This window comes from Aquila chrysaetos, chromosome 2 (assembly GCF_900496995.4).
Source record: "Aquila chrysaetos chrysaetos chromosome 2, bAquChr1.4, whole genome shotgun sequence".
Classification (NCBI taxonomy): Eukaryota; Metazoa; Chordata; class Aves; order Accipitriformes; family Accipitridae; genus Aquila; species Aquila chrysaetos.
In genome coordinates, this window is record NC_044005.1 from 18,555,889 (window position 1) to 18,580,707 (window position 24,819).

At 43.2% G+C, this 24,819-nt stretch overlaps 1 protein-coding gene across 4 annotated transcripts in view; it reads left to right on the forward strand.

Annotated features, from left to right (window-relative positions):
- The window catches only part of ITPK1 (inositol-tetrakisphosphate 1-kinase), a 157,911-nt gene that overhangs the window by 118,722 nt on the left and 14,370 nt on the right, over window positions 1–24,819 (forward strand). For all 4 annotated transcript variants that reach the window (XM_030033605.2, XM_041122042.1, XM_041122040.1 and 1 more), the window contains 4 exons: window positions 15,503–15,601; window positions 17,478–17,518; window positions 22,265–22,430; window positions 24,646–24,713. In XM_030033605.2, the coding sequence (XP_029889465.1) occupies window positions 15,503–15,601; window positions 17,478–17,518; window positions 22,265–22,430; window positions 24,646–24,713 (374 nt within the window). The remainder of the gene's footprint in view (window positions 1–15,502; window positions 15,602–17,477; window positions 17,519–22,264; window positions 22,431–24,645; window positions 24,714–24,819) is intronic.

Genomic DNA, 24,819 nt, shown 5'->3' on the forward strand with positions numbered 1-24,819 from the left:
TAAGGGTTTCCCAAGGACAAGTGTGTTGTCAGACTGAGCCATGGTACATTCCTGCCTGTTTTCAGGTCCTGTGTTGCCTCTGACTCCTGGTACATTTTTTGAAATAAAATATCGTCCCTACTCTTGGAGTGACAGTCCCCCTCTGTAACTGGCAGTGCGTTGTATTTTGGCATGGGATGAATGAGTTTCTGGAATTGCCTGTTACAAGTCTTGTATGTCGAACGACAGCATTTGGCTGCTGCAGTTGGTGCATAAATGTGACTGATAGTTAGACTTACTGGAACAAAATAAATGCTGGTACTGCCGGGCTTGGTGTCCTGGTAGGGTGCTAGCACATCCTTGTTTGACATACACAGCATTCCTTCCCAAGTCCTTTCCCCATCTTGCTGATCTGAATTCAGCAGCATTGCGAAGCAGTAGCATTCTCCTCCGTGTTGTATCTCAGACAGAAGCTGTTGAGGTCAGGTTTTGAAGGCTGTTCCCCATGAGACAGAAGGTACATCACTCCTGCTTTTTAGCACAGGGCTGAATTTTACAGCACCCTGTCTGCAGTGGCCTAATGTCTTCTGTTGCTCTTTTCTCTGGCGACATGAAGAAATTACCTAGAAAAGCTGCATGTACTCAGCTTTGCTGCTTAACACGTGGTTCTTGGGTTTCTGCTAACAAATGGTGCAAGTGCTGGCCTTAGGGAAGAGGAAGGAAAGCTAAAATGTTCTTGTCAGGGCAAATCCATGGTCTCAGAAGTCCTGTGTTTGCATAATCTCATCTTCTCCAAATATGAGTTCAAGTCAGGAAGAGCAGCTTCCCCACCCTAGAAAACTGATATGTTTGTACAGCACGTGTCCTGCTTGTTTCTGAAGTGCTTTGAGTGCTGACATGCAGACCATTGTGTTTGAGAGGCTCTACAGAACCGAGCATGTTTGGATACCTACGCAGTGCTGGTGGCACAGTTACAATTACATGAAATCATCCGTGGGTACAAAGGCCAAAAAGGCAGTCTCTAGTAATCACAGCAATACAAGAATATAAAGTTAAAACCAAACAAATGGACAAGGATTTGAGCTTCCAGACACATGAGGAAATCTCACATAAAGCTTGGGCTACGTGTCTGTGTAATGTATCTTTGCAAATCCTAGCGTTACTTGGGATCGTGTTCTGCATTCTTGGAATAAACTAAAGTGCTCATACTGTATGTGCTGGTCATAGTTTTATAACCTTTTCCACTGCGCCTTTTTACTTCAATACTTGTTTCCTTTCTCCATATTTAAATGCCTCAACAAACATCATTCAGCTGTTGCATTGTGAGTGGCTAGTGACTTGGGACAGACCCAGGAACTGGTAAGTTCTTGGTTCACATGGAGTGAGGCACAAAAGATGACGTGTTCCGCCCCTGCCAACAGGCTGTCTCTTGGGAAGTCCTTCTAGGATTTTATCTCTTGTTTTCGCTGTCTGTAAAATGGAGTGGTGACGAGCATTACCTTTGTAAAAAGGGAAAGATTTCCAAATGAGCAGTGGTGTATGAGAGCTTGGGAGAATTGCCAGTACATCCTGAGCTGGAGCCTGCTGCTGAAACCCATCGTTTCTTTGGTCAGTTCACTGAGGGTCTGCTTCAGCTTCCCTGGCAGTAAAATGAAACCCCCATTGGATAGACCAGGGATGCTGGAAGAATCTTTGATGCATGTGAAACTGTGTATTTGAAAAAGTGTACATCAGTGACAGAAGCCTGGATTTTCTATGAGCATTCTTTCATGTGCACTTTAGCTAGTTGAAAAGTTTAATCTTAGTATTTATTCTGTGGGGGTTTTTTAATTGTTGCAAATAAAAGCTAATTCTTTTCATCTACTAGGAAGTAGATTAGTAAAGTTTTGACTGAAAGACATGACCACATGTCTCAGAAATCTACCAATTGCCCTTGAAGTATTTAGCTTTCCCAGACCTACGGATACGGTCCTCATTTTGGAAATGCTATGTCTCTGAACGTCTTCTGTTGCCCTGACTTTGTTACAGCATTTTCAGCCTATCAAAAAGAAAATGAGTACCCAGATTCCTGAAGCCTGGAAAAAGGTCATTAAATAGATCAGACGAAAAGGAAATAGCATGTCTACTAAATCAAAGATGTTTTATACAAACCATGATGGGTCATGCTGAGAGCTGTCTAGCTTGTTGAGCTTAGCAATGTTTCTCTCCTTGAAAATTAGCCAAGAATTTAGCTCTTTCCATAACTTAGTAATCCACCTACACAGCAGAGTTCAGATCCTACAACTGGTATGGTATGAACCCAGCATTCTTCTGACTGGGTAGTCTTTAATGCTGCTTTGATTACAACATAATTAAGAATAGAGTTTAGCCTGTGATTTTACTTATCCTGTTAGTAACTTCTAAATTCTTTTGTGCAGGACGTATCATATGTAGAGCATAGGATTTCAACACAACCTTTGCAGCATTGTCACCCACCAAAAAGTGGGTTGGAAGATAGTCAGCAGGTGCGAATGAAGTACTCTTAAGTCTTTGCAGCTATTTACTTCTCAAAGTGAAGACATGGGATGTTCCTTTTCCTTTGGGAAAGAATCTGGTGAAAACTGGGAATTGACACTGAACAGAAGGGAAACTTTCCTCTTCGCTGATCAGATACTCTGAGCTGCAAAGTATGGTGGTGTTTTCTAAATGGATGTGTCTGTGTAGCTCAAGGCATCTTCCAGAGGGTCCATCTCTCAGCTACTGTTATGCATCCTGTCACTGGCTGTTGTGAAAGGGGAAACCTTTGTTATTTCATTACAAACTCATAGGGCTCCCAGCCTGCTTTGTGCCGAGTAGCTAAGGGGAGGTTATGATATAGTCTGGCCTTCTAGGAGTCTGCGTTCTCTGTATTTCTTGGCGTAGGTGCAGTACGTCTGGGGAATTGTGGACAGTTGACCAGGAGTTCAAGGGGCTTTCTATGCAGCTCCCTGCACCCACTCAGCGCCTGTTGTCTTAATGATCCAGTCTGCAGCTATGGTGTAGCTCAGTTTTCTTCGATTCCTTCATGATACTTGAGGCTTCTTCCTCTTGAGGTATTACTTGGCTTTTTCATATATGCTTAATTGAGAAGACAATTAAATGTAAGGCATTTATTTACAACTTTCAATTTGTTAGGTAGATTAACGAGGAGAGATGTAAAAAGGATCCAGCCACCCAGGGAAAGGAAAAAAGTGATTGTATAAGCTTGAGTTTTGGCAAAGGGGGCTTGAGGAAGGACCTGGTTTTAGAAATGTTACGGAAGGAGTTTATCCTTGAGAAAGCTTTTGACAAGATGGCAGTGTAGGTGGGAAGGGGAAGGTCAGAGATGGCGACAGGGCTGAGTCATCAGTTAGAAAAGTAGGTGGGACTCTGGGGTGGGCAAAAAGGGCAACCAGCAATGTGTGAGAAGACCCGGGGGCAGTCCTTTACCTAAAGGACCCCCAGGATGAGGGGGCCTAGACAGTGAATGTTTTGCTGCATTCATAAAAGGGAGGGGATAAAGAAGAGAAAAATAAAGACGTGGCCATTGTATGGAGAAAGTATAGCAATTTTTAGAATGTTTTAATTTTCAGGGAAAGCACCTCCTATGCACCTTAAATCCTGACTAATCAGTTTTTAGGCATCACAGAGACAGCTATTATATCAAGTCTTAAATGGATAAACCAATGAAAAAAGAAAAGAAGTATACCTCCATACTTTTGGTCCTTGTGTCAGCAGATGGGAACTACTTGGGAGAGGCCAGCACAACTCCTCCAGCCCAATGCAGTACAAAGAGATCCACAGAGAAAAGATTGCCCTCACTGCATGAGTCCATACCAATCAGTTAGGCAAGAGCAGGAGGTGTAATCCACAGCTAATACGATTTTACAAGCCAAAGATTCAATAAGCAGCAGCAAGTCTGTGCTGAGGAGCCCAAGACAAAACCAGAGACATACCTACAGTCAGGTGGACCAGGGTAATATTTGCACTCCCTTTTAAACAAATAACATTATACTAGTAAGTTTATTTGGGAGCTAATCTTTGCCAAAGTGGAGAATATGATTCAGGAGACTATTTTTCCTGGCCAGTGTTGCTAGATATAAACTGAGGAAGTCAGCCACAAGCTCTCTTTCCGTCCTGGGCTTTCCTTCAGGGAGCTTCTGCATGTAGACCTCTCTTCCACCCTTGCTGTCGTGCTTCTTTGACTGGAGGTGGTAGCAGGTTAATGTATTAGGAGTCAGTGTAGTAACTGAAGCCAGGAAATTATATGTATTTCTTTGTGTATTCAGACTATACAGGTCAGCATTTTTCCCTGCAAGATGGGAATGCACGTTTCAGGAAAACAGGAAGATTACTTTGCAGCAACAGTTCTTGTGAAGGTAACTGTCTGGCAGCAAAGGGCAGTTCATAGCACCTGACACTATCTAGCTAAAAGTTGCATGTGTATTCAGTACTAGGAGCCTACGTTTCTCTGCAGTCAGTGAGTGGAGTTAGGTATGTCCAGAAGTGATTAATCTTAAGCTATAGAATAGATAAGGTAAATCACCATCCAAATGTGCCTCTTTCCACTGTCTACGCTGTTACACAGACAGCTCGCATAGGCAAGTTGGCTGGAGTTAGGTGAGATGAATTCCCCCTTCTGTCACGGTTATCCATTGGCACACAGCTTCTGGGAGCTTACAGCCGCACTCAGGAGGCTGCTGTCACGGGACGCCTGGCTCCTGGTGCTGCCATGTGTGCTGGCACGTCAATCAGGGACTCTGCTCTGGTGGAGTTGTCCTTCGTACTGGTGCCTTTTTATTGCTGTCTCCCTCCTGCCCAAGTGTTATTGGAGGAGATCAGATGCTGGACTTGCTGCTTTGAAGCATTGATGTTTTCAGGGAATAAGAGGCTTTTGGCTGCTGGTAGCTGCTTGACATGTCTAGCATCAAACCAGGGACTCAGGCATCGATTGCACCAAAGATGGTGCCAAAGACCCAGCCTCACAGTGCAAGAGAAAATAGAAGTAGAAACCACTTTGTTCTGGATGCTGCTAGAGGGTTGCCATCTTAGCAGATGACATCCACAGAAATAGCAAGCTTGGACATATGCCCCTTCCAATTCAGTGGCCACTGCCTTTTCATCATGGTGCCAGCCAGAATCCTGGTGCACAGAATTTCCTCCTTGCAGCACGTTAGCAGTGTGGAAGTAGTGTCAGCTCCCTAAAACAACACGGCTTCAGGGTAGCAGGTAAGGACTGCTGGTCCTTGCCTCCCAATAGCTTCTCACAGGTGTTGCACAGCGTTTTGATCGCCTGGGATCCAGTGTGGGAATGCTGTTCCCTGCAGCATCTACCCAGAGTGTTTTGCAGTTGTTTAGGAAAAAAAATGTACAGGGCTGTCTGAAGACGTTTTAACGGAAGAAACTAATCCAATGTAAACAAAGTGGGGCGTGTGCATTCCTTTGCTGCAGTTGTACTAAAATAACAGAAAAAGATACACCAACAAAGCCTTCCCACATAGATGGGTCTTTGCTTTTTTTCTTTCTGGTGTTTAAAATACACGCAGCTTGTTTGTTTCAGAAGTTATTTCTTCTCGTTGGTTTCAGAGTAAGCCCTATCAACCCCACTGCGGAAAAATCATCAAATCACACCAGTCCCTGTAGTAGGGAGCAGCCTTGGTTGGTGCACCATGTTCCAGTTAAGCCGTCGCAAAGAAGTGCAGAGCAGAATCCTTCAAAGCCAGAACCAGTGTTTGACAGTTACATTTTTCCTAAGTGTTTCAGGATTGTCTAGAGGTCTTCCTTAAGCTTTTCATCTGAAAATACAAAATGTTTCTTAATAAAAAAACTTGTTCATTTGGTGTTGTTCCTTCCACACCACAAAGTGCAAGCTCTGAACGATGAGCAGTGTAGAAGGTAAAAGTCCCCTGTATGTTAAAGAAGTTTGCTAACCTGTGCAATGACAGTGTTAGGGTAGGGCATTACCTTCTTGTTTCCCACATGTTACATGTAAACTTGGGACCGATGATCATTTGCATATTTAAGTTATTTAAGTCTCTGCTTAGGTTTCTCTGTCCTTGTTTAAACATATATTTGTTTCAGACTAAACAGTTCGTTCCACTGTTGTTATTGGAATACCATGTTTTTATGTTTCATCCCTGATGCAGTAACAAATGCATTGCTATTGTATAGTTGTGTCCTGGGAAGCTGCTTTACATAATAAAACCAACGGCCACCAAGTCTCTGGAAAATGCTTTTGACCTCACAGTACAGAGGTGGACCCACAACATAGCTGACTAGAGATGCTCAGCCACAAGACTTGCTGTCAGCCCTGCTCAGCAGTGCAGTGGCAGTGATATGCCTCTCCTATTTATTTATTCAGTGTTATCCCATGATCTTTCTCTGTTTTATAGATCTACATGTAATCTCTTGCACTTCAGTTTGTGTTCACATACACGTGGGTTGGTAAAGTAATAAAAGGCAGGTAGTTAACTCACATTTCCCCTGTTATTGGTGGCACAGTCTGGAACAGGAGCCTAAAGCCCTGTTCCTCCCTGACTCGAGCTGGGGCACAGCTGCTGCAGGAGTCTTGCTGTACTGTGAAGGCTTTATCTGGGCATTGGCTGATACTGTCGGAGTCCCTTCCAGCATGTCCCTGAGATGCCTCTCTACCTCAGAGGGAGTTTTGCCACTATTTCTCACTCCTTGTGGGCTGCTGCTTTGCCTCTGACCCAGCATGTATAGATTGGAAGTGGTATTTACTGAAAGCGTAGGCCATGTATTGTGTAGTCTCTCCCAGGATTTAGCTTCCAAAAGCTCATTAAACTGATCTGGTTAAGGGCCATCAACCCTCTTAGATTAGAGCTATAAAGAGCTTCGGTAGACTACTCTTCTGGGTACTCAAATGTCTGCAAATGAACTCTGTCATGGACAAGAAAAAGCTGCCTGTGTCATGTCTGTCATCATGCCCCCTGCTATAAATATACTCACTGGTGTTTTTCTTTTTTATTAGACAATGTACTCTGTGTAAGACATGGAGAGACTGATTCTTCAACTGAGGGGAAGTAACTCACTTAAGTCAGTAGAGTTATGTGCATATAAAATCAGTAAGGAGTTCAGCATTAGGCCTTCAAGGCTCACCTTGGATTCCTGGGTATGATTGGCATCCCGCTGCATGGAGCAAACTGGTGCTCTGCTGTGAATGTCTCATGTGCATCAGTTGGTTATGAGGAACCTTGGTGCTACATTATCTGCTCAAGGACATGAGGGCCCTGGTGCTCACACCTTTCCTTCAAGCTCCAACACATAGTGTATAACAATATAATTGCACCAAATCTGGTGCTCCTTGGCCATTTTCAAGCTGTATGTGTTTATACAGGGAAGTGCTGTTGCTTTCACCCACCATCTAGGCCAGGGAGATGCAAACCAGCATCCCACTGGCTCCTGTCCTGGAAGTGTGTAGTTTGCAGATGGGAATTTAGTTTGGAAGTTGTTTTGTACTAGTCTAAGTAGTTTCTTAGCTCGGTATTTGAGAGAGGAAACATGAAATAAGCTGCATTTGGACCATTAGATGTATTTCAGAGGAAGGAGTCATATTTGGACACTGGTTCTTGGTTCCGAGACTCATTTGTCATTCTGTGTACTAGGATAGTCCGTGTTGGTAAGAGTACTAAAATCAGAGACTTATGTTGCTTCAGAATGGCAATTCTGACTATCATTCCTATATCCAACATATATGGGTAAGCATAGGAAACAGCAGAAACAAATTACTGTTTAGAGACAGTTGAGTTGGCTTTAATCAGGGTTTGGGTATTCACGCTGAACCTGATGTTTGCATTTTAACATAGAGCAGACACACAGAGCAGATTTTGCATTGTCTCTCTTCTGGAAATGCCTTTGTGGTTTCAGAGATATCAATACTTTCAATGCTAGGGTCCTGAGTAGAACATTATTGGGTTAAAAATGCAGATAAAGTCTTTTCTGAGCTTGCCAAACAATCCCTTTCATTTTTTTCCTTGATGAGGAAAATTGCTTACTTTCTTCCTGTCATGTTGGATACACTCCAGCCTATAAAATGATTCCCCAAGTTCTGGTACAGTTTCAGTAACGTAAATGTTACCGTTTCAACAAAAAACATTCTAGCAGGTTACCCCCACCCTTCATCATTACTTATCAGAGAGTTTTGCCTAACATTCTTCTTTACACAGAGTCTAAGAAGCACCAGAAGGTTTATTTCCTTCTCCTGGAAAGTTTGTCCATTTGCCTCCTTTTTCTGTGGTCAGGCATGCCAGAGTGCCTCCTTAAGAGCCTTTGCATGTGATGCTGCTGGGAAACCTGAAAGACAGCGGAGGAGGATGAATCGAAGTTGGTAGATAGTCCAGTCTCTTGGGTAATCCTGTTGAACTGCAGGAAGTAGGCTTTAGTTTTTGTGTACAGTAAGGGTATAAACATAGCCAAAATGCTGCATTTTTCAAACTGCTGAAGTCATGTGTTTTAATAACTGGGGGTGGGGGTGGTAGAGTTGTGCTTGTTTTTTTTTTTTAAAATTCAACTGCAAAGTTTCCTGTCCCTTGCATTTGTAAGGTGGTGGGTAACTGCTCCTACCTACTGAAAAATGAGGCTGTTTGATGGTGAACACACATCTCCCAGCCTTTACTCTGTCTCCTGAATGAGATAATCTTTCACCTCTTAACTTCCATGAGCTCACTTTATCAGGCTGTATCAATGAATGTGTTTCACCACAGGTCTATTTTAACTGAAGGCATGTCTGTAGCTGTATTCCTCTACTGCCAGGTAGCCATGAGGCTCCATCACCACGAGTAAGCTGAATGCTTGTTTGTAAAACCTGCCTCTTTCAGCCTGAGCACCCAAGAGATGAGGTGAATTCCTTTCTTGGGAATCAGAAAGGAGCATCCTGCTCACTGCAGAAGGTGGGCATAAGATGAAAGTCTAGATCTAAAAGGTAAGGGAGGATCCTGTACAGACCATAGCTTTGTGAAATGGTTGTCTCTGAAGAAGAGTTCAGCTGGGAGAAAAAACTCCCGTCAGGTTGGCTTTACTTTGACTTTCGCCTTTGTTTCTTCTTTATCTTTTATCATTACTCTTCAATCTAAGTTGATTTCATCATGTTCAAAAACCATAATTAGCACTCCTAAATTGCATGGAGATGGCAAGTTATTAGGAATTTTTGAATAGATTCTTATTTATATTCAGTTGTGAGATTTCCTCACTCACTGCCCAGATGCTTCAAAATCACTACTTTATTGGACATGAAGGCTGCTGCCCTGCAGATGTTCCATTTAACATAGATATTCAGCGCACAATTCATTGTATGTCAAGCTAGGGTAAGGTTAAAATTGTGCCCTCAAAGCTGAGTCTGCTCTGCCCTCTTGTGTCTTTGGAACGTGCTGCCAAATGTTCCCCAAATACAGCTGCTTTATCATGAGAACTGGAATTTTCCCCCCACAGACTTGAGTAAGATGCAAACACAAGGGTATTCAGATATGGGTTGATTTTTCAGTGATGAGTAGAGATTGACATACGTTTGAACTAGAATCTGCTCTGCCAATATTCCTCATGCACACATACGTCTGAGGGGAAGGCAAAACAACTTGAGAGTATTTTTAATACAGCTCAGAAGTGCTAAAATAAACATGACTGAACACTCTGTAAAGTTGTGGGTTTTATGAATAAAGTTGTGGGGTTTATGAAGCTTCAACTGAAAAATTATCTACTAGAGAAACAAGTGAGGAAGGGGTTCTTCCAGATGATAGAGACTGGGCTGCTGTGAAGTTGTGGGTTGACTTAGCTTGGCTGACTCCTTGACGTACCAACTTTTGACCTTAGCAGAAGTGACAGTCCAAAGCTATGGTAAGTTTACTGTGATTAAAGAGATTCTGAAGGGCAAAAAACTCCAGTCACGTAGTGATTTAAATTAAGATACCTTCAAGGTCAGGTTCAGCTGCATGCTAAAAAAAGAACCTGCCAGCTTCTCTGTGTGGTTGGTCATTTTTTTTGGTTGTAAATGAACTTAGGAGGCAGGGGTGAGCTGGAAGTTCAGATTTCCTCTGCTTATTGTATTAGGAGAAAAAGACATTGCCCTGGCTGTGCATCCTCTCTATCCCCCCAGGAGCAAAGTGCAGCAATGCAAGCTGGTGGAAGCTAGTGAAGCACAGTTTACTGAAAATATATTTATTTTTAAAGAGGTTTAAGCATTTTCAAATCACAGAGCCAACTATTCTGTTAGAGAGTGGCTTTTCTCAACAAAGTAGGAAGTTTAGAGTTTGATATGGTCTGCTGTAAGTCTTTCAGATAGCTTAAGGCTTAACATTTGTTCCATGAGTGCTGGATGATGACTGACCTGAGCCAGTCCTGATTTTGACATGGATATTTTTCTCCTTATCTCAAGGGTGTTTACAGCAGAGACCAGCACTTTTTAGAAGCAGCTTTTTATTTTTGGCTCAAGCCACAGGTTTTGAGCTATCCTCACAGATGACCATGAACTCTCTTTTTAAACTCCTTTTCTGAAGACAAGGAAATGCAGTTTGTTGATCTATGAATGCAGAGCATTGGATCTGCAATTTATTATTTGTTGTCTTACCTCTCCAAAATCATAAGGACCAAAGAAACCTGAATAGCAAAGTGTTTTATGGTTCTTCTGTACTTAAGTTTATTTTTTCCCCACAGTGGTCCACAGCTGTCCTTTGTGTCAGTACTTCTCAACTTTTTATAGTGCAAGGACTATCTACCTTCATTGAAAACCATCCAGGGATTGCCTTGTACAGACAGCCCTGTCACAGTGGTTTGCATTTACTATCACGGAAGGTTTGCTTCAACTGGGACCAGCTATGTATTAGTCTTATTTTTCCTCGATCTATTTTGCCTGCCTGCTGAATGGGAGTGTGTGTTCAGTGTTGGGTTTCTTGTGCCTTCTTCCTGTTGGGGGTTTGGGTATCCTGTAACTGGCACTCTGTCTGCAGGCCACCAGTGGTGCACAGGCCCTGGGTAGAGGAGCACTGCTCTACAACTCTTACTAAAGCAAGTCCCAAGCATAAAGATTTCCACCAGTTCTGTACCAGAAAACTTTTTTCCCCAGCCAGTATTTAGTCTGCATTTTCCCCATCTTCACATCCCATTGGTCCTGTCACTATTGTTGAACTTCATCCGGAATAATCCCTCCCTTGGCACCAACACCCTGGTTTGAGCACTCTTTCACCTCTCTCTTGTTGGTTAGCTGTGTTACTCATCCTGTAAACTGGCCTTCATCAGTCATTTTTTCCACCTTCATAAGAATGTTGTTGCTCCATGGGAATGGAGCAATGCTGTGGCAAAGCTCACCCCAGAGCAGGACATACCAGAGCTGACTGCCCCAATGCTGTGCAGAGGAAGGTGATTACTGCCTGTCACCCCGCGACCTGTTAGTGCCAGCTTCCCTGATGTCTTCCGAGGTCCCACTGCAAATGCTCCCCCTGCATTTGCAATGAACATGATCCCAGCTGTGATCTCCAGTCAAAGGTGATGGAGGGATAAACTGTAGGTAGCAGTGGAAGAACAGAAATGACAGTTGAAACAAAAGACTGGCAAGGAGAAGAAGCGGGGATGGCGGTGATAAAAAGTACAGAAAGTAAAAAAGAGGAGAGAAGGAGCTCCCTATGAGATCAGATAATCTTGAAGAAAAGGGAGAATAATTTAAGGAAAATATAGAAAGCAGACACCACAAAATTTGTCCCAAGGCATACAATAAAAATGAGGGCAAAGATGAGGGAGCAACACAGTGACAGCATTTTGACTTTTAAATTTAATTATGATGTGTTATTTCTAACAACAAAAATGCTACAGATACTTTTGGTACTTGTCTGAAGTGAGAGCTGAACCCTCTCCTGATCTGAAGAGTCTTTCCTTGTTGCTGTTAAGTTGGCAGTTCTGGACCTGACATGGTCCACCTGGAGTCCTGGCTGTATTTCAAAGGCAGGTCTCTGAGAGACTACTAGGCACTTAGAGAGTGGTATTTCTTTCTTTTTCTAAGTGTGCCCTATAAAAATGTACAGCCTCTTATATCACGGCAGTCCTTTGACTTATGGAGAGATTTTTCCTGCTGATATCTTCGGTTCAGTAAAGGCTACATGAAGATAGAGTTAATATTTATGGTTATCTGTTTATCATGTGATTCAATGCAGCTACCCCAAAGGGAGGGGTGAAGTGCCTGAGTTTTAGTTTCAGATCCAAATTGGAAAGCATAGAAATTGCATTTGTAATAATCTCTTGGGAACTAAGGGCACTTGTAGCAAGATGAGGCAGAGCGTTTTCCAAACTTGCTGTTTTAGAAGAAGTCTCTTCCAGTCAGCAGCACCCCAACGTACAGCTCAGAGTGAATACTGATGGTAGAAGAGCAACAGCGTCGGCTCCTTGCATGGGTTCTGGGTTGTATCAGCTTGGTGTCTTGACACACATACAGAATCACTTCTGCTAGCGGTGCATGGCTAATGCAGCTCCATAGTAGGCATGCCATGGCTGCGGCCTCACACTTTAGTAGTTCTCAGACTGCTTTTATAGAAGTGCTTCACTCACACTGGGGCTCTCTGATGCAAACGAGAATATTGCTTGGTTTTAGACAGAAGGGTTAGGCTGTAGTATCAATACGAAGGGTCAGCAGGGTCAGACTCGTGTCACCCATTCTCACCTCTTGACTGTTATGTTTATTTGTTTGTATATTTATTGTTGTCCTTTTCGGCAATGATTTCCCACAGTGATTGGTCACTACTGGTTTGCAAAGAAGCAGTGATGGTGGCCGAGGGTCCAGCGCCTGACTGCAGCTCAGTTAAGACCTGCTAAAGCAGCTTACCTCAGCAGGAGAGAGGAGAGGGTTCAATGTATTTGTTGCACTTTGTGGATTGTATGGTGTAGTTCTATGCTGATGTAAAACAGTATTGAGATTGACTCTCAACCGTTGAATTAGGTCTGTCCTGGACCTCAGTGCAGAGAGGGTGTGCTGAGACTGCTGTCACTCTGGTAGCAGGAGCTTGGTGATGAGAGAAAGCTTCAGCATGTGTTTGCCACCCTGGGAAGGAGAGGATCATTGCTAGCAGCTGGAGTACTTTTTTTTTAAACCTACAGCTACCTTCAGAATTGCAGTGTGTGCAATTAAACTCAGAGCAGCAGCTTTCTAGCTGTAGACCATACTGAAATCTTGTGGTGAGCAAGGGTTTGTTTGTCCTCGGGTCTGGCTGTGAATTAGTGGTCTGTTTTAGGGGCTTCCATGGGCTAGAATTGCATTCTTCGTGGAGAAAATGCCACTGCCGTGCAAAGTCAGCAGGAGCACTTTGAGATGCTAAGTCTTCTCTGCTACTTTTTGTTGATCCAGGTGGTCTTTCCTAAGTACAAAGTCAAAGAAATTATTGTTTGCCCCTTCCTTCATGTCCCCATGCAAGTGTCATGTAATTGGCAGGAATGCTGAATCCTCCCTGTGTCCCATTTCTGTTGGCATGGGAGAGAAATGGAGGGAAGTGAGATGGAACCATACATCCCTCTGCATCTGCACTCTGAAGGCAAAGTTATTTGTGAGCATTAAGCATATGGGTGGGAGAGCTGCCAAGCCAAAGTTGTTCCCAAGTATCTGTAAACCAAATCTGATTCCTTAAATTCATCCAACTAAGGAACTTTTCACTCTGGCAAAGACTTGTAAATATTACAGTACCTGTCACTTTTGGATGCTGCTTTCTGTTTTCATAGCAGTGAACTGAAAGCTTTGAAGTCTGGGATGTTTTGTTTAGCTTTGTAGAGGTTGACCTCAAAGCATCAATCTTTCTGCTCCTTTTAGGATGTAGCAAAATAGTCTTTTCTTTTCACAGAATACTTCTTGTAGCAACAGTATTGCTAATGGCCAGAGTTCTCAGATATTCTTGGAGCGTTGAAGCATGTATTGAGATACATATACCAAAATAGAGAGAGTTTTGCATGTCTGTTATTTTCAGTAATTCAGTTTTTTCTTCTGTGTGAGGGAACTTTCATAAACGTATACTTATAATGAATTAAAAAGCATTAATCTAAACAATGCTTATAAAGTGGTTTCAGGATGCATGGTACTCTCATAGTAGTATATAGTTAGTTTTGGTGGGGTTTTAGTTTACATGTACTTTTCAGTTTCTGCACCATCTGCGCAGCATAGCCTCCACCTGTTTGGATTCTCTGTGCTCACTGGGATAGATGTGGATGGTAATAACAGTCACATTTTGCTTATTTTCAAGACAAGTTGCTGGTTGATAGAAACTTGTGGCTTGAGTTTGACAGATACAGTTGCTCCCACAATTTGTGGTCTCCAGTTACTTCTTGGAGGAAGGTGTCACGCTGTTTCTCTTGAAATAATTCTTAGAATTGAGTTTTGGCAGACCTGTTCTGAATTGCAGTTCAGTACTGCACAGCTAACTCGAGTTATAACTCATTTGTGACTCTGAAGTTAACCTGGCCACACCTAAAACTCCATGGAGGCAGTACTTTTAAGACTGTGCTCACTGAGGAGTTAAGTTGGATAGTTGCTCTTACTTGGGTGATGTTCTTGCCTTGACTTTGTCAATGTGCGCACAGCTTTTGTCTGAAAGTGTTTGGGCCTGCCGACCTGTCCCAGAGCCGTGGCTGAAGCCAGTGTTCTCTTTGCACTTGAAATTGCAACCCAGCCTTCTTGAGCGGTGGAGATTTATGCTCAAGTAGTTCGAGTCCTACAGTGCTTTCCCTGTTTCCTGCTGTATTCCTAGGGGAATCAAAGTTCTCCTACAGTGAACAGGATGTGAATCCTAGAGCAATTCAACCCACTGAGTCACTAAGAGGGCTCGGTTTTGACTCCAGCCTTCCCGCAACCCGGTGTGAACAAGCACAATGTCAGCACAAGCACTCTGGAGCAGACCTGCTCTGTTAAATTTTACCTTGGTTCCCGTGTTTTTTCTCTTTAACCAAAGTCCACTGAGCAGTCTTGCCAAGGTGTCTCAGCAGTGCTCTGACTGGCTTTGCCAGACCAAATGAGCACTGTTTTCATGGCAGAGAGGTCCCAATAGACAGTGGGATGTGTTACATGGCTGGCACCCTGGCTGAAGTAAATCCACACTGGAATCTGCCACCTGAGGGGCCCTACAGTAATGATGGCTTTGTGAGACTGCCTACTCCAGCCATACTTGCTAACCGTTCAGTTTTTTGTAAAATGCTTTAGAAAATGGTGCTTGAAGGCATAATGTTAAGAGCTAAGGTTGCAATTGGTTTTCACCTCACTGGCTAAGTCTTGTGCAGCTACATATTCCTAAGCGGGTGATCATTTTTGCTGTCTGTGAAAATATGGGATTTATATTTCCATTTAGATATCTGAAAATTGGGCCTTTCATCTTCTGTAATGTTTCCAGAAACCCAAATTCAGGCCTGGCTCATAATCTTTCCGGTGCTTTAATATCAACTGTTAAAGTAAAGCTGACTATCATGAAGCAGTTAGTATGGAGAGAGCTGGTAATGATGCAGCTGAGAAGCTAAACCCCTCATCTCCATTTGAGTCTTTTTTTTTGTCTTGCAGATGAGAGGATCTGTTCACCACCCTTTATGGAGCTGACAAGTGCCTGTGGAGAAGATACCTTGCAGCTTATAGAGAAGAATGGACTGGCATTCCCATTCAGTATGTACATGGGCTTTTCCTTAGTGCTTCTAGTAGGTTATGAATATTGCACATGCACCCCCCAATACGTAGGCAACACTGTGGGAGTGTGAGTTTCATTGCCAAAGTGTCAGGGATGTTAAAACCTTCCTGAAACAAATGCTCTGAAGTAGTCTACTTGGAATGTGGAACAAAACCCCTCCCTATCAGCTTTTACTTCGCCTTTTATTGATGTTTCTTACTTTAAACACTTCGCTACAGTAAACATGCATTCCTGGCAAATGCTAATAGTTCTAGCAAAGTTAGCCTCCTGCCCTGAACTTGTGCAAGAAGTTTCTCCTGCCAGCTGCGTTCATTATTTTTCTTGAGAAAATCACTGCCTTGCTGACTGCCCCCTTTTTTTACACACCCCTCCCTTTCCCTGGTACAGGCTACAAATACTATCTTAGAGGGTAGAAGAAAGAGTATAAGAATTACCATAGATAGCAGGCTGCAAGGGCCCATAACCTCAAACAGCTGCTATGAACTGTTTGTGCTTTGTAGCAAATTTCATTGTGGGGCTTGTGCTTTAATTCGTTCCTTTATTTGATTCCTTGCAGTATAAAGTGAGCAGAATTGGTTAGTTGGTGTTTGTTCGCTTGGTGCTTGCCTCATTTGTAAGGTTCAGAGGTAAAGTCATGTAGAAAAAGCTTGTTTTTCCCTCCCTGCCGTCGCTCTCCCATATGAGGCAGGTCTCCTGAAGCTAGATTGTGAAGCAGTAATTTAAAGCCCACTGAATGGCTTTGACCCCACTTTCTTACCCACGCACATCGTCCTCTCGATACAGGCTGGCTAGTGCTCAGTAGTCAGCAGCATAGGCCATGTATTCAGAAGGCCTGAATCAACCCCTCTAAATGATGATGAAATTAAAAAATAACACCAAAAATTAATATAACATGGTATTGTGGGAGTGCTTTTTCTGCCTCCTCTCTCTCCTTTGCTTTTTTTTTTTTTTCTTAAAAATGCTCCTGCTCTCCAGAGCATGTGTCTGTGAGACATCATGTACCACTTTCCAAAATTTCAAGTTACCAACTTACTTTGGACTCTAGTGCAGGTCATCTGCCTTTCATAGCTGCCTGTCCTTTTGCCTGGCAATTTGACTCTTCCAACAACCCACAAAGAAATCTTGTCCTATCCACCCCCTCACTGCTTGCAAGTTTTCATCTCCTCTGCTTAACACATAAATAATATCAGCTCTAGTCATCGTCTAGCAGGAGCATGTTGTTTCTTTCCTCTTACTAGTTTTAGGATGAAGGTGAGAACCAGGGTATACAGAGCAGATAAGGAATATGAAGAAGAAAGAACTGCAGGGCTCATTCTACTTTTTATGTCCCCCTCTATGGTTGCCTGCGAAAAATATGCTGTATCTTAGTTCTGTTCAGCCCATTCAGTTTTCTGCTCTTCCCCAAAAAGGTAGGAGGCAGGAAAAGAAGTTGGTTTCCACTGTGTCCCGGTTCCCTTGTTTTCAGGACAGTGGTGTTTTGTGGTACCTTTAAAGAAGCTCCAGCCTCAGGCAAAATCACAAACTTGTGAAATTGCCCTCTGAGTAGGCAGGATGGCAATACCAGCACTAGTACTAGCTTCTTAGCTGATGCGTTGCACCTCTGTCCAGTCCTAATGATGACTTCTGCTTGCACCTTAGTTGCAGGGAGGAGTTGAGAGAGTAGGGCTTGGAGCAAGCCAAGCTTTGCAGTGATTGAGGACACTGTTCAAGCAGAGACTGTCACTGGTATCTGGTACAGTCAATGCCTTGATCTGGTGAACTCCAGGGTTTGCACATGTGGGTGGCAATGGATTTATAAGAGTTTTGTGTGTCCTGTTTCAGTGGTGCATTGTTTTTTCTTTTTTATTTACCCAGTTTGTAAAACCAGAGTGGCCCATGGAACCAACTCTCATGAGGTGAGTTAAAAAACTTTTGCAGTGTTATCCCCCTGCTTCCAGTCCCCCCATGGTGGTTTGGCTGGTGCTTTCCAATCCTGTAGTAGGCAGAATGAGGGCTATGCCCAAATGACTTCCCTTCCCCTGCATCTCCCTCATGTTTAATTACACCATTATTTTTTCAGATTTATCTGAAATGAAGTTAAATATGACTTTAACTTCTTGACATGGAAGTTTTTCTAGCAGTTTCTAGCTTCTATCATCTAGTTGCTTCTAGCAGTTTGTAGTCTCCAGTCAATTCTGTCTGCGAGGAATCTCCTTCAGCCTCTCCTTTGGTGGGAGGTCACACTTAAGTGATGTTTCCACCCCACCATGTTTCTCTTCCAACATGTATGTGGTACAGGTGAGAAATGGTTTTGTGCTGCAGATGAAGCAGCTGGTTCCTCTCCTTGAGGGGAAGGGAATAGCAAATAGAGGCAGTTTCCAGGCATGTTCAGTTGTAATAACACGGTTGGAGCTGGGGTAGGAACAGGACTGGTAGAACTATCTGCCTTCCCTCCTTCCTGTAAGGCAATTGCAGTTAAGATGGTTGTATATTCCTGGAAGGAGTGCATTCCCTATGAGCCTAGCTTCCTCTAAATTTAGGCAAGTTGAGTCCTGTTTTAATCCTTTTCCATTTGTGCTTCCTGCCTTCCTGCTTACCACAGCTCAGTTTTGAGAATCCAGCCCTCGCTGCTGGCTCTCCTCATGCCTGGCTTCCTTTGTTAACAATGTGGTCATCGGTCCACGTTTCCCAGCTGCTCCTGAAACGTGCAGTACATTGCTGCAGCATCTCTGAGAGCTGAAGGCCCTGAAGTAAAATGTAAATCTAGACGAGCAGAATGGCTATGGCTGAAACCTTGAGTGACCAGCACTTCCTTTTAAAAATGCAGCAAGATTTTTTCATGCAGGCCTTAGCCTGGATCATTTTACAAGCTGACAGACAGTTCTGTTAGTTTGCCAGAACAGCCACTATAAATTTTTGCTATCATTCCCGAGAACACTCGGGGACTGGACTGTTAATGAATTTAAGACTGCAGCTTCGCTAATGATTTTCTTGTCAAGAGTTCCTCTGCAACTGCAACCTGACATGCATTGACCTTTCAGTGCTTGTCCAGTCAGGCTTGGACTTAGCTTCCCTGGTGAATCTTTCTTTGCTCTTCTTTCATACAGTGCAGACATACCTCAGCCTCCTGCCAGAATTCCATTTGCTGAGCAAAAATTAGACTAAAATACAGTTGTAGACTGCACTTTTATCACAGGAACTTATGGCTAGAGCCTAGGAGGACCTCTGGAAAAAAGCCTGAAGTCTTGCGTGGTACTTTACATAGTTAGTAGTAGTAGTCACTTTTGGAATTGCTGAGTTCTCAGAAGTGATCCAAAAGTGTATTTATGATCAGAGAGGAACTGTCTTGTAATTGCTATTTTATGGTCGATAATGGCAAGGATAGTGTAGAATAAATACTCTGCTTACAGTACAGTCCATTTAAAAGATGGAGCATAGGTCTAGAAGCAAGAAATTGTTGCTTGTTTTATTAATGACTCCTCCGTTGGCTTTTGCTAAATCGCTCCATTTTCTGTAGAGATATTGCCACTGCAGAGCTGACACTGGAACTAGAACACAGCCTGACCAGAAGCCTGCTTTTCTTCTTAAGATGACTGTTCAGAAAGTTCAAGTACTGGCTAACAGGGACAGGTGAAGGTGCAGGCTTGAGTTTGGGTTTGGTGCCAACCAAGGCTGGCAGACTCTGCATTTTGCAGTGAAAACACAAGCTAGTCAAGCCAAGGTGCTGTTAGTTAGTCTTCTTGTGGTGTCCCACAGTTCTACATGGCCTCTACACTAGAAGTTGCAGCGGCCAGCTCAGCACTTGAAGCTCACTTTGCCAGGACCGTTTGTTAGACTTGAACAGAGATGCTACCTGAAGGTTGTCCTTCCCAGCTGCCAGCAGGTCAGAATATAACTGACATTTGGTAAAGCTGCAGTGAGACATCACTGAGTCCCATAACCTGAAGAAATGTGTCCAGAATGACTCTTTTTCTAAGTGTTGAGCAGACAGGAATGAAAAGGCATAGAATCGCTGTGATTTTTGAGACTTAATTCCTTAAGGACATTGTCAGTAAAAATTCTTCGTGCCAAATGTTTTGTTTTGCCTTCAAAAGAGCTCTGCATTTATAATGAGGCATGCTGTTTGGAAATTATGATATAAAATATTGTTCCCATGTTACTGCCAGACACAGCAGGTCTGTGCTAGATGACAAAGAGTAAGTGCACCCTGCAAGCGAATTCTTGGAGCCGTATTCATGCATGCTAAAAACCATGAGACATCTCAGTGAAACAGCATAACGCAACACCATGGGAATTACATGGGTTGCGTGCTAGTCCACGGGGCTCTCGTCACAAAGCTTTGCAGAAGAGAGGTTTCACGTGGTTTCCAGTAGCCTAGATCAGTTCTGTGCTGAGAAGATAAACTCTCTGGGTTTCCACACTTCTTTAATAGGATGATAAGTACCTGCTTATCTTATGTTTGTTTGTGGGGATTAATTAACTAATATTTGAAGAGAACACTATAGGAACAGCACAGTTCTTGCCAGTATGATGATGTAGATACTACAATGCCAACAGTCTACGCAGGAGGAGGAAGAGAACAGTGTTTCTTGCCACCAGTGAGAGACAAATGAGGTATGGTGTTGTTGCTGTGAATCATCTTGATAGATGATTCTGCTGGTTAGAGTAGGTTTCTTGCACAGGTTGTTACAACTCACAAATCCACTCTGTGCTGTCAGATAGATAGCATCTGGTATAATAGAAACAGAGTAAGAATATCAGCTGCAAGTTGGTATTGAATGCACGCATTGACTTGAACTCAGAAAATGTTAATCTACTGAGTCATTGTGCATGCATGCAGACAATTATGTGATCTAATGTGGTCTACCAGATAAGATAGAATAAGGACAAAAATGTGCTCAGATTTTTAACTATGAATATGTCATCACTACATCATTTACCATGGCTATGTTTTTGAACAAAACCTATTATATTTACTATTTTTATTACAGGAACAAACTAAGGTGTTAGCAAAAATTCAGTCTGAAGGTACAGCGTACATCAAATGAGCAGCTGATCATATATAATATATGAGAGAGAGCATAAAGTGGTAGAGTTTCTTTGTAAAATCCTTCCAGTGACCCTGACTTCACTAAGATATAGCTAATCTCAGAAAGTGTGAAAACTGACAGGAAGCATATGGAAAGAGCGAGCAAGCAGTATAACTCATCTGCACCACGCTGAGGCAGGAAACTCCAGTTCTGTTCTGTATATAGCTGTGGAGTCACTGTGGGACCCAGAGGAATTGTCTTAGCCTCTCTGGACTGCCTTGCATCCCAAGTAAAACAGTAGGCCCAAGCAGGCCAGTAAGAAAATATTAACAGGCATAAGAAAAAACTTGTGTTTCAGAGCTTAGGAACTTTTCTGGTAACTGTTGTGCATCCTGCACTGACTGAGGTAGGCAGCAGGCTGTTGTTATGGTTAGCTGTTGTCTTCAAGGTTCTTCAGAGGGGGAAGGTGCTCTAAGCAATGCATCCCTACCTGTGGGAGGGAGTTTTGCCCACAGGAAAGGAAGGTAAAACGTATGTCAGGTTCTCTGGCCTTGAACAGTCCTTACTCATATTCACCTGAGTACTAACATGCCCTACTGCCACTGTGAATAACAAGGCCTAGCATCACTGGAGTAATGAAGAGAGGTCAATATTCAGGTAACTAGAGCATAGCTTTTTCAGGGCTTTGAGGATGGAGATCAAACCTAAGTTATCCTCACTGCTGTGTAGGGGCACACTGGTATAAAGTAATTTCATCACCTGTGCCAGAATGGTGCTTGCTGCTGGTTCTGTGTAGGAGGCATGGTAGCATCCATACTCCAACAACAAACCTGCAGAATGGGCCACCACAGTTATGATAATTATATATGCATGTAAGCATGGTAATGGAGGGATTGATGGAAAGAGCAGTGTAACATGTGCCGAAGATATGTTGGCTCATCAAAGTACTTCTGTGCACCTACCAGCATTGCTTCCGTACTGTTTGAGGCAGTTGTTCATCATTCAGGCCCTATAAATGCCTTTCTTCTTGGCATATTTGTCCCAGTCCCTTCAAGAGGGCTATCTATTTGGAGTAATGGGGTGAAACCAAGCCAAGAAAATCATTATGCTGGCATTTGCTAGCAATAAGAACTACTAAAGTCTGAAAAAAGCTCTCTGATGATGTGGGTGAAACCCTGGTGGTTAGGCCATTGTGACTGGACTCAACCAAACCATGGGAAATAGAGCTGTGGGCAAGAACTTGTATAGTTAGTACACAGAGCTGTTCCTTCTGTTGTTCTCATGATACACGCTTGTATTCAATACAAACTTTGTCATCTGTGTTGGTCAAATGTTCTACCCTTTTGTAGTACACGCAGTTGCAGTAGCTTCCCAACTAAAAGCAGCAAATGAAATTGCAAAGAGCTGAGAAGAAAACGTTGATTGAAAATGAAATCTGCACTGCCAGTAGTCTTTGGAGAGTTGTGCATCAGTGAAATGAAATGTAATGAAATAGGACTAGCTGCTGAGCAGGAATTCACATGTGGTCAATATATATCCATCAGTAGATGTTCCCCCTCACTGCTAGTCAGGTGATGGGTAAGCATGAAATCATTGAAAGACTTGTGCACAACTGTGTGTGCGTGTTTCCAGATGGCGATCATCTTCAACCAGGAGGGCCTGAAAGCTGTTCGCCCCCCTTGCGTCATTCAGAGCTTCATCAATCACAATGCCGTGCTATATAAAGTCTTCGTGGTCGGGGAATCCTATACAGTGGTGAAAAGACCATCTTTAAAGAACTTCTCTGCAGGAATCTCAGGTACGTTGTGCCGATTTAAAAGGAATGTCAGTTCTCAGAGCCTTGGTAGCAAACAGCTCAAAAGAAAAATATCTTTGAGAAGGCTGCTGAAGTGAAGGCAGCTGTTTCTTACATACTGTTTCCTCTTCTGTATTATTTCAATAGGAAGGGAGGTAACTCATCTGCTCTGGAATACATACGAATGACATTCGTATAGTAAATATTTATGCAATGGTAACCTGAGTCTTACCTGTTAGAAACAGTGTTTTATGTCGTCTGGAAAGGGGGAAAAGGAGAGAAATTCTCTCATTTCACAGCAAGTTCATGTGTCATTTGTTCCAGAGTTTGTTTATAAATGTGCTTTGGAGAGAATTTCCTGGATTCTATCATTTCAGAACTTCCTCTCCCTATTTTTACCTCGATTATGTATGTGTGTTTAAATGAAAGATCACTTGTGCTCTCCCCTAAACGAACCTCTCTGTTCATGTGAGGCCCAGTGTTGTAAACTTTGGTGGGAAGTGTCCTTTGGTTTGTAGATACCAGCTGTGTTGGGGGGAAGGAGGAATGGATTTGTCAGTGATGGCAGTGATCCTCCCATATGTCACTAGAAAGCAGCACTTGAAGAGTTTTCATTAAAGATTACTTAAATTTCCTTTATGGAAAAAAAGTTCCTTTCCAGAGAACTGCATTCTGTGGTCCATCAGAAGCAAAAAGGAATTAGCAGTGCATGGATAGAAGCACGATCTGCCTGCAGCAATCCAGGAGGTGGGGATGGGAGGGGAGAAGGTATCAGACAAAAGGAGGTGAATGAACAAGTACCAGTTTCTTGTCACTTTTCTTAGTTTCCACTGATCTTAATATGTCTGGGTATGCTAACCATTGCGTTCTGCACACAAATATGTATTTTGTTAGTATATGTATAGTAGGATCCTGGTAAAAGTCTTTGTCTGTAGGTATGTATGCCTGTATTTACATTTAGATCTGCTCTATGTCCTGATCAAATTAAGTAGGCCAGAATCTGTGTTCATATAAACTATTAGGACAGTTGGTCTATACTTTCGCTGGAAGGGAACGTTTTAAGGCATCTTTCTAAAAATGCCTTAGCTAATGTCTCATCTGTTAGTGTAAGACTTGAAAGTTGTCTGAAAGTCCACATAAAAATAAGTTTTGTGGGCAGATGAGGCTAAGTGTCTGGCTTTCTTACCCTCATCAGGAGAATTTAAGGGGGCCATGCTACAGGCAGCTGACTAGGCAGATCTGACAATTAAGCAGATCTGGTGGCTCTGAGGCACTCCAGCAGCTGACTGTCTGAAAGTACAGGGCCTTTCTAAATGGGGGGAAAGGCAAGAAGAGTATATGGTGGTGTCAGACTGCAGAGTGGGTTTGGGTTTGCTTTTCACAGCTCCCCCAACTTTATTGTATGTGGCCCTGTGTCTGCTCTTAAATGTCCACTTAGAGAGCCCAGCACAGCAGAAATACTCTGTTGCTGGTGCCACCTCCCTGCTGAGACTTTGGTCTGGGTGTTCCCATGCGGATTGTCTGTATGATGCCATCACTCTGCTGTGGTGGGAGTCCCAAGGGGAGAGTTGTGGTGGATTTCTCCCCGCCAGTAAAACCTCCAGCACAGAGAGCGGGACGGGAGGTGCCAGTACAGTTCTCCCCGTGGTTTCCACTGTGGTACTTCAGTGGCTTCTGTCACCTCAGGGTGTCTCCTACATTCCTGTGGTGCCTCCAAAAGGAAGGCAGGTCCTGACCATGAAATTTACTGCTTTCCTCCATGGTGACAGTGCCCCGCCCAGGTTCACAGGGATCTCAGTGTACCCTGGGTGCTATCAATCTACTGCCTGCAGTGAATGCAGCTTCTCCCTTCCCATTGGAACCGTCACTTTGAGTATAGCAAATTAGTAGAAATTAACTTCATTATCTTACTCAACTTAGTTAATTGGCTCTGGTGAAGGAAAGGAAACCAGTTTCTATTAACCCTGTGCAGTTCTATCCATTTGTGGTCCGAGGTCCAAAAACAGCGGGTGACCCGGCCGTGGGTCCCTGCCTGCGCAGACAGCTAAGTGCCAGCAAGCAGGAGAGGCCCTGTGGGTGGGCTGGGTGGCAGGGGACTGCCCGGTAGGGATCAAGGCTAGATTCCCGGGGCTGCAGTGCCATCTGCTGTTCCTTGCACTAATGCTTTGGAAATTAAAATCTGATACAAAGTTATTTACAACCTGCTTTTTAATTCCAGACAGAGAATCAATATTTTTCAACAGCCACAATGTTTCAAAACCAGAATCCTCATCTGTCTTAACAGCAGTAAGTACACTTGGTCTTTTTTCCTCTAGCGCGGCTGGAAATCTATTTAGTCCTTTCTTATCAAAGCGTTATCAGCTAGTGACTCTCCTTCACAAGTTGTCTGCTT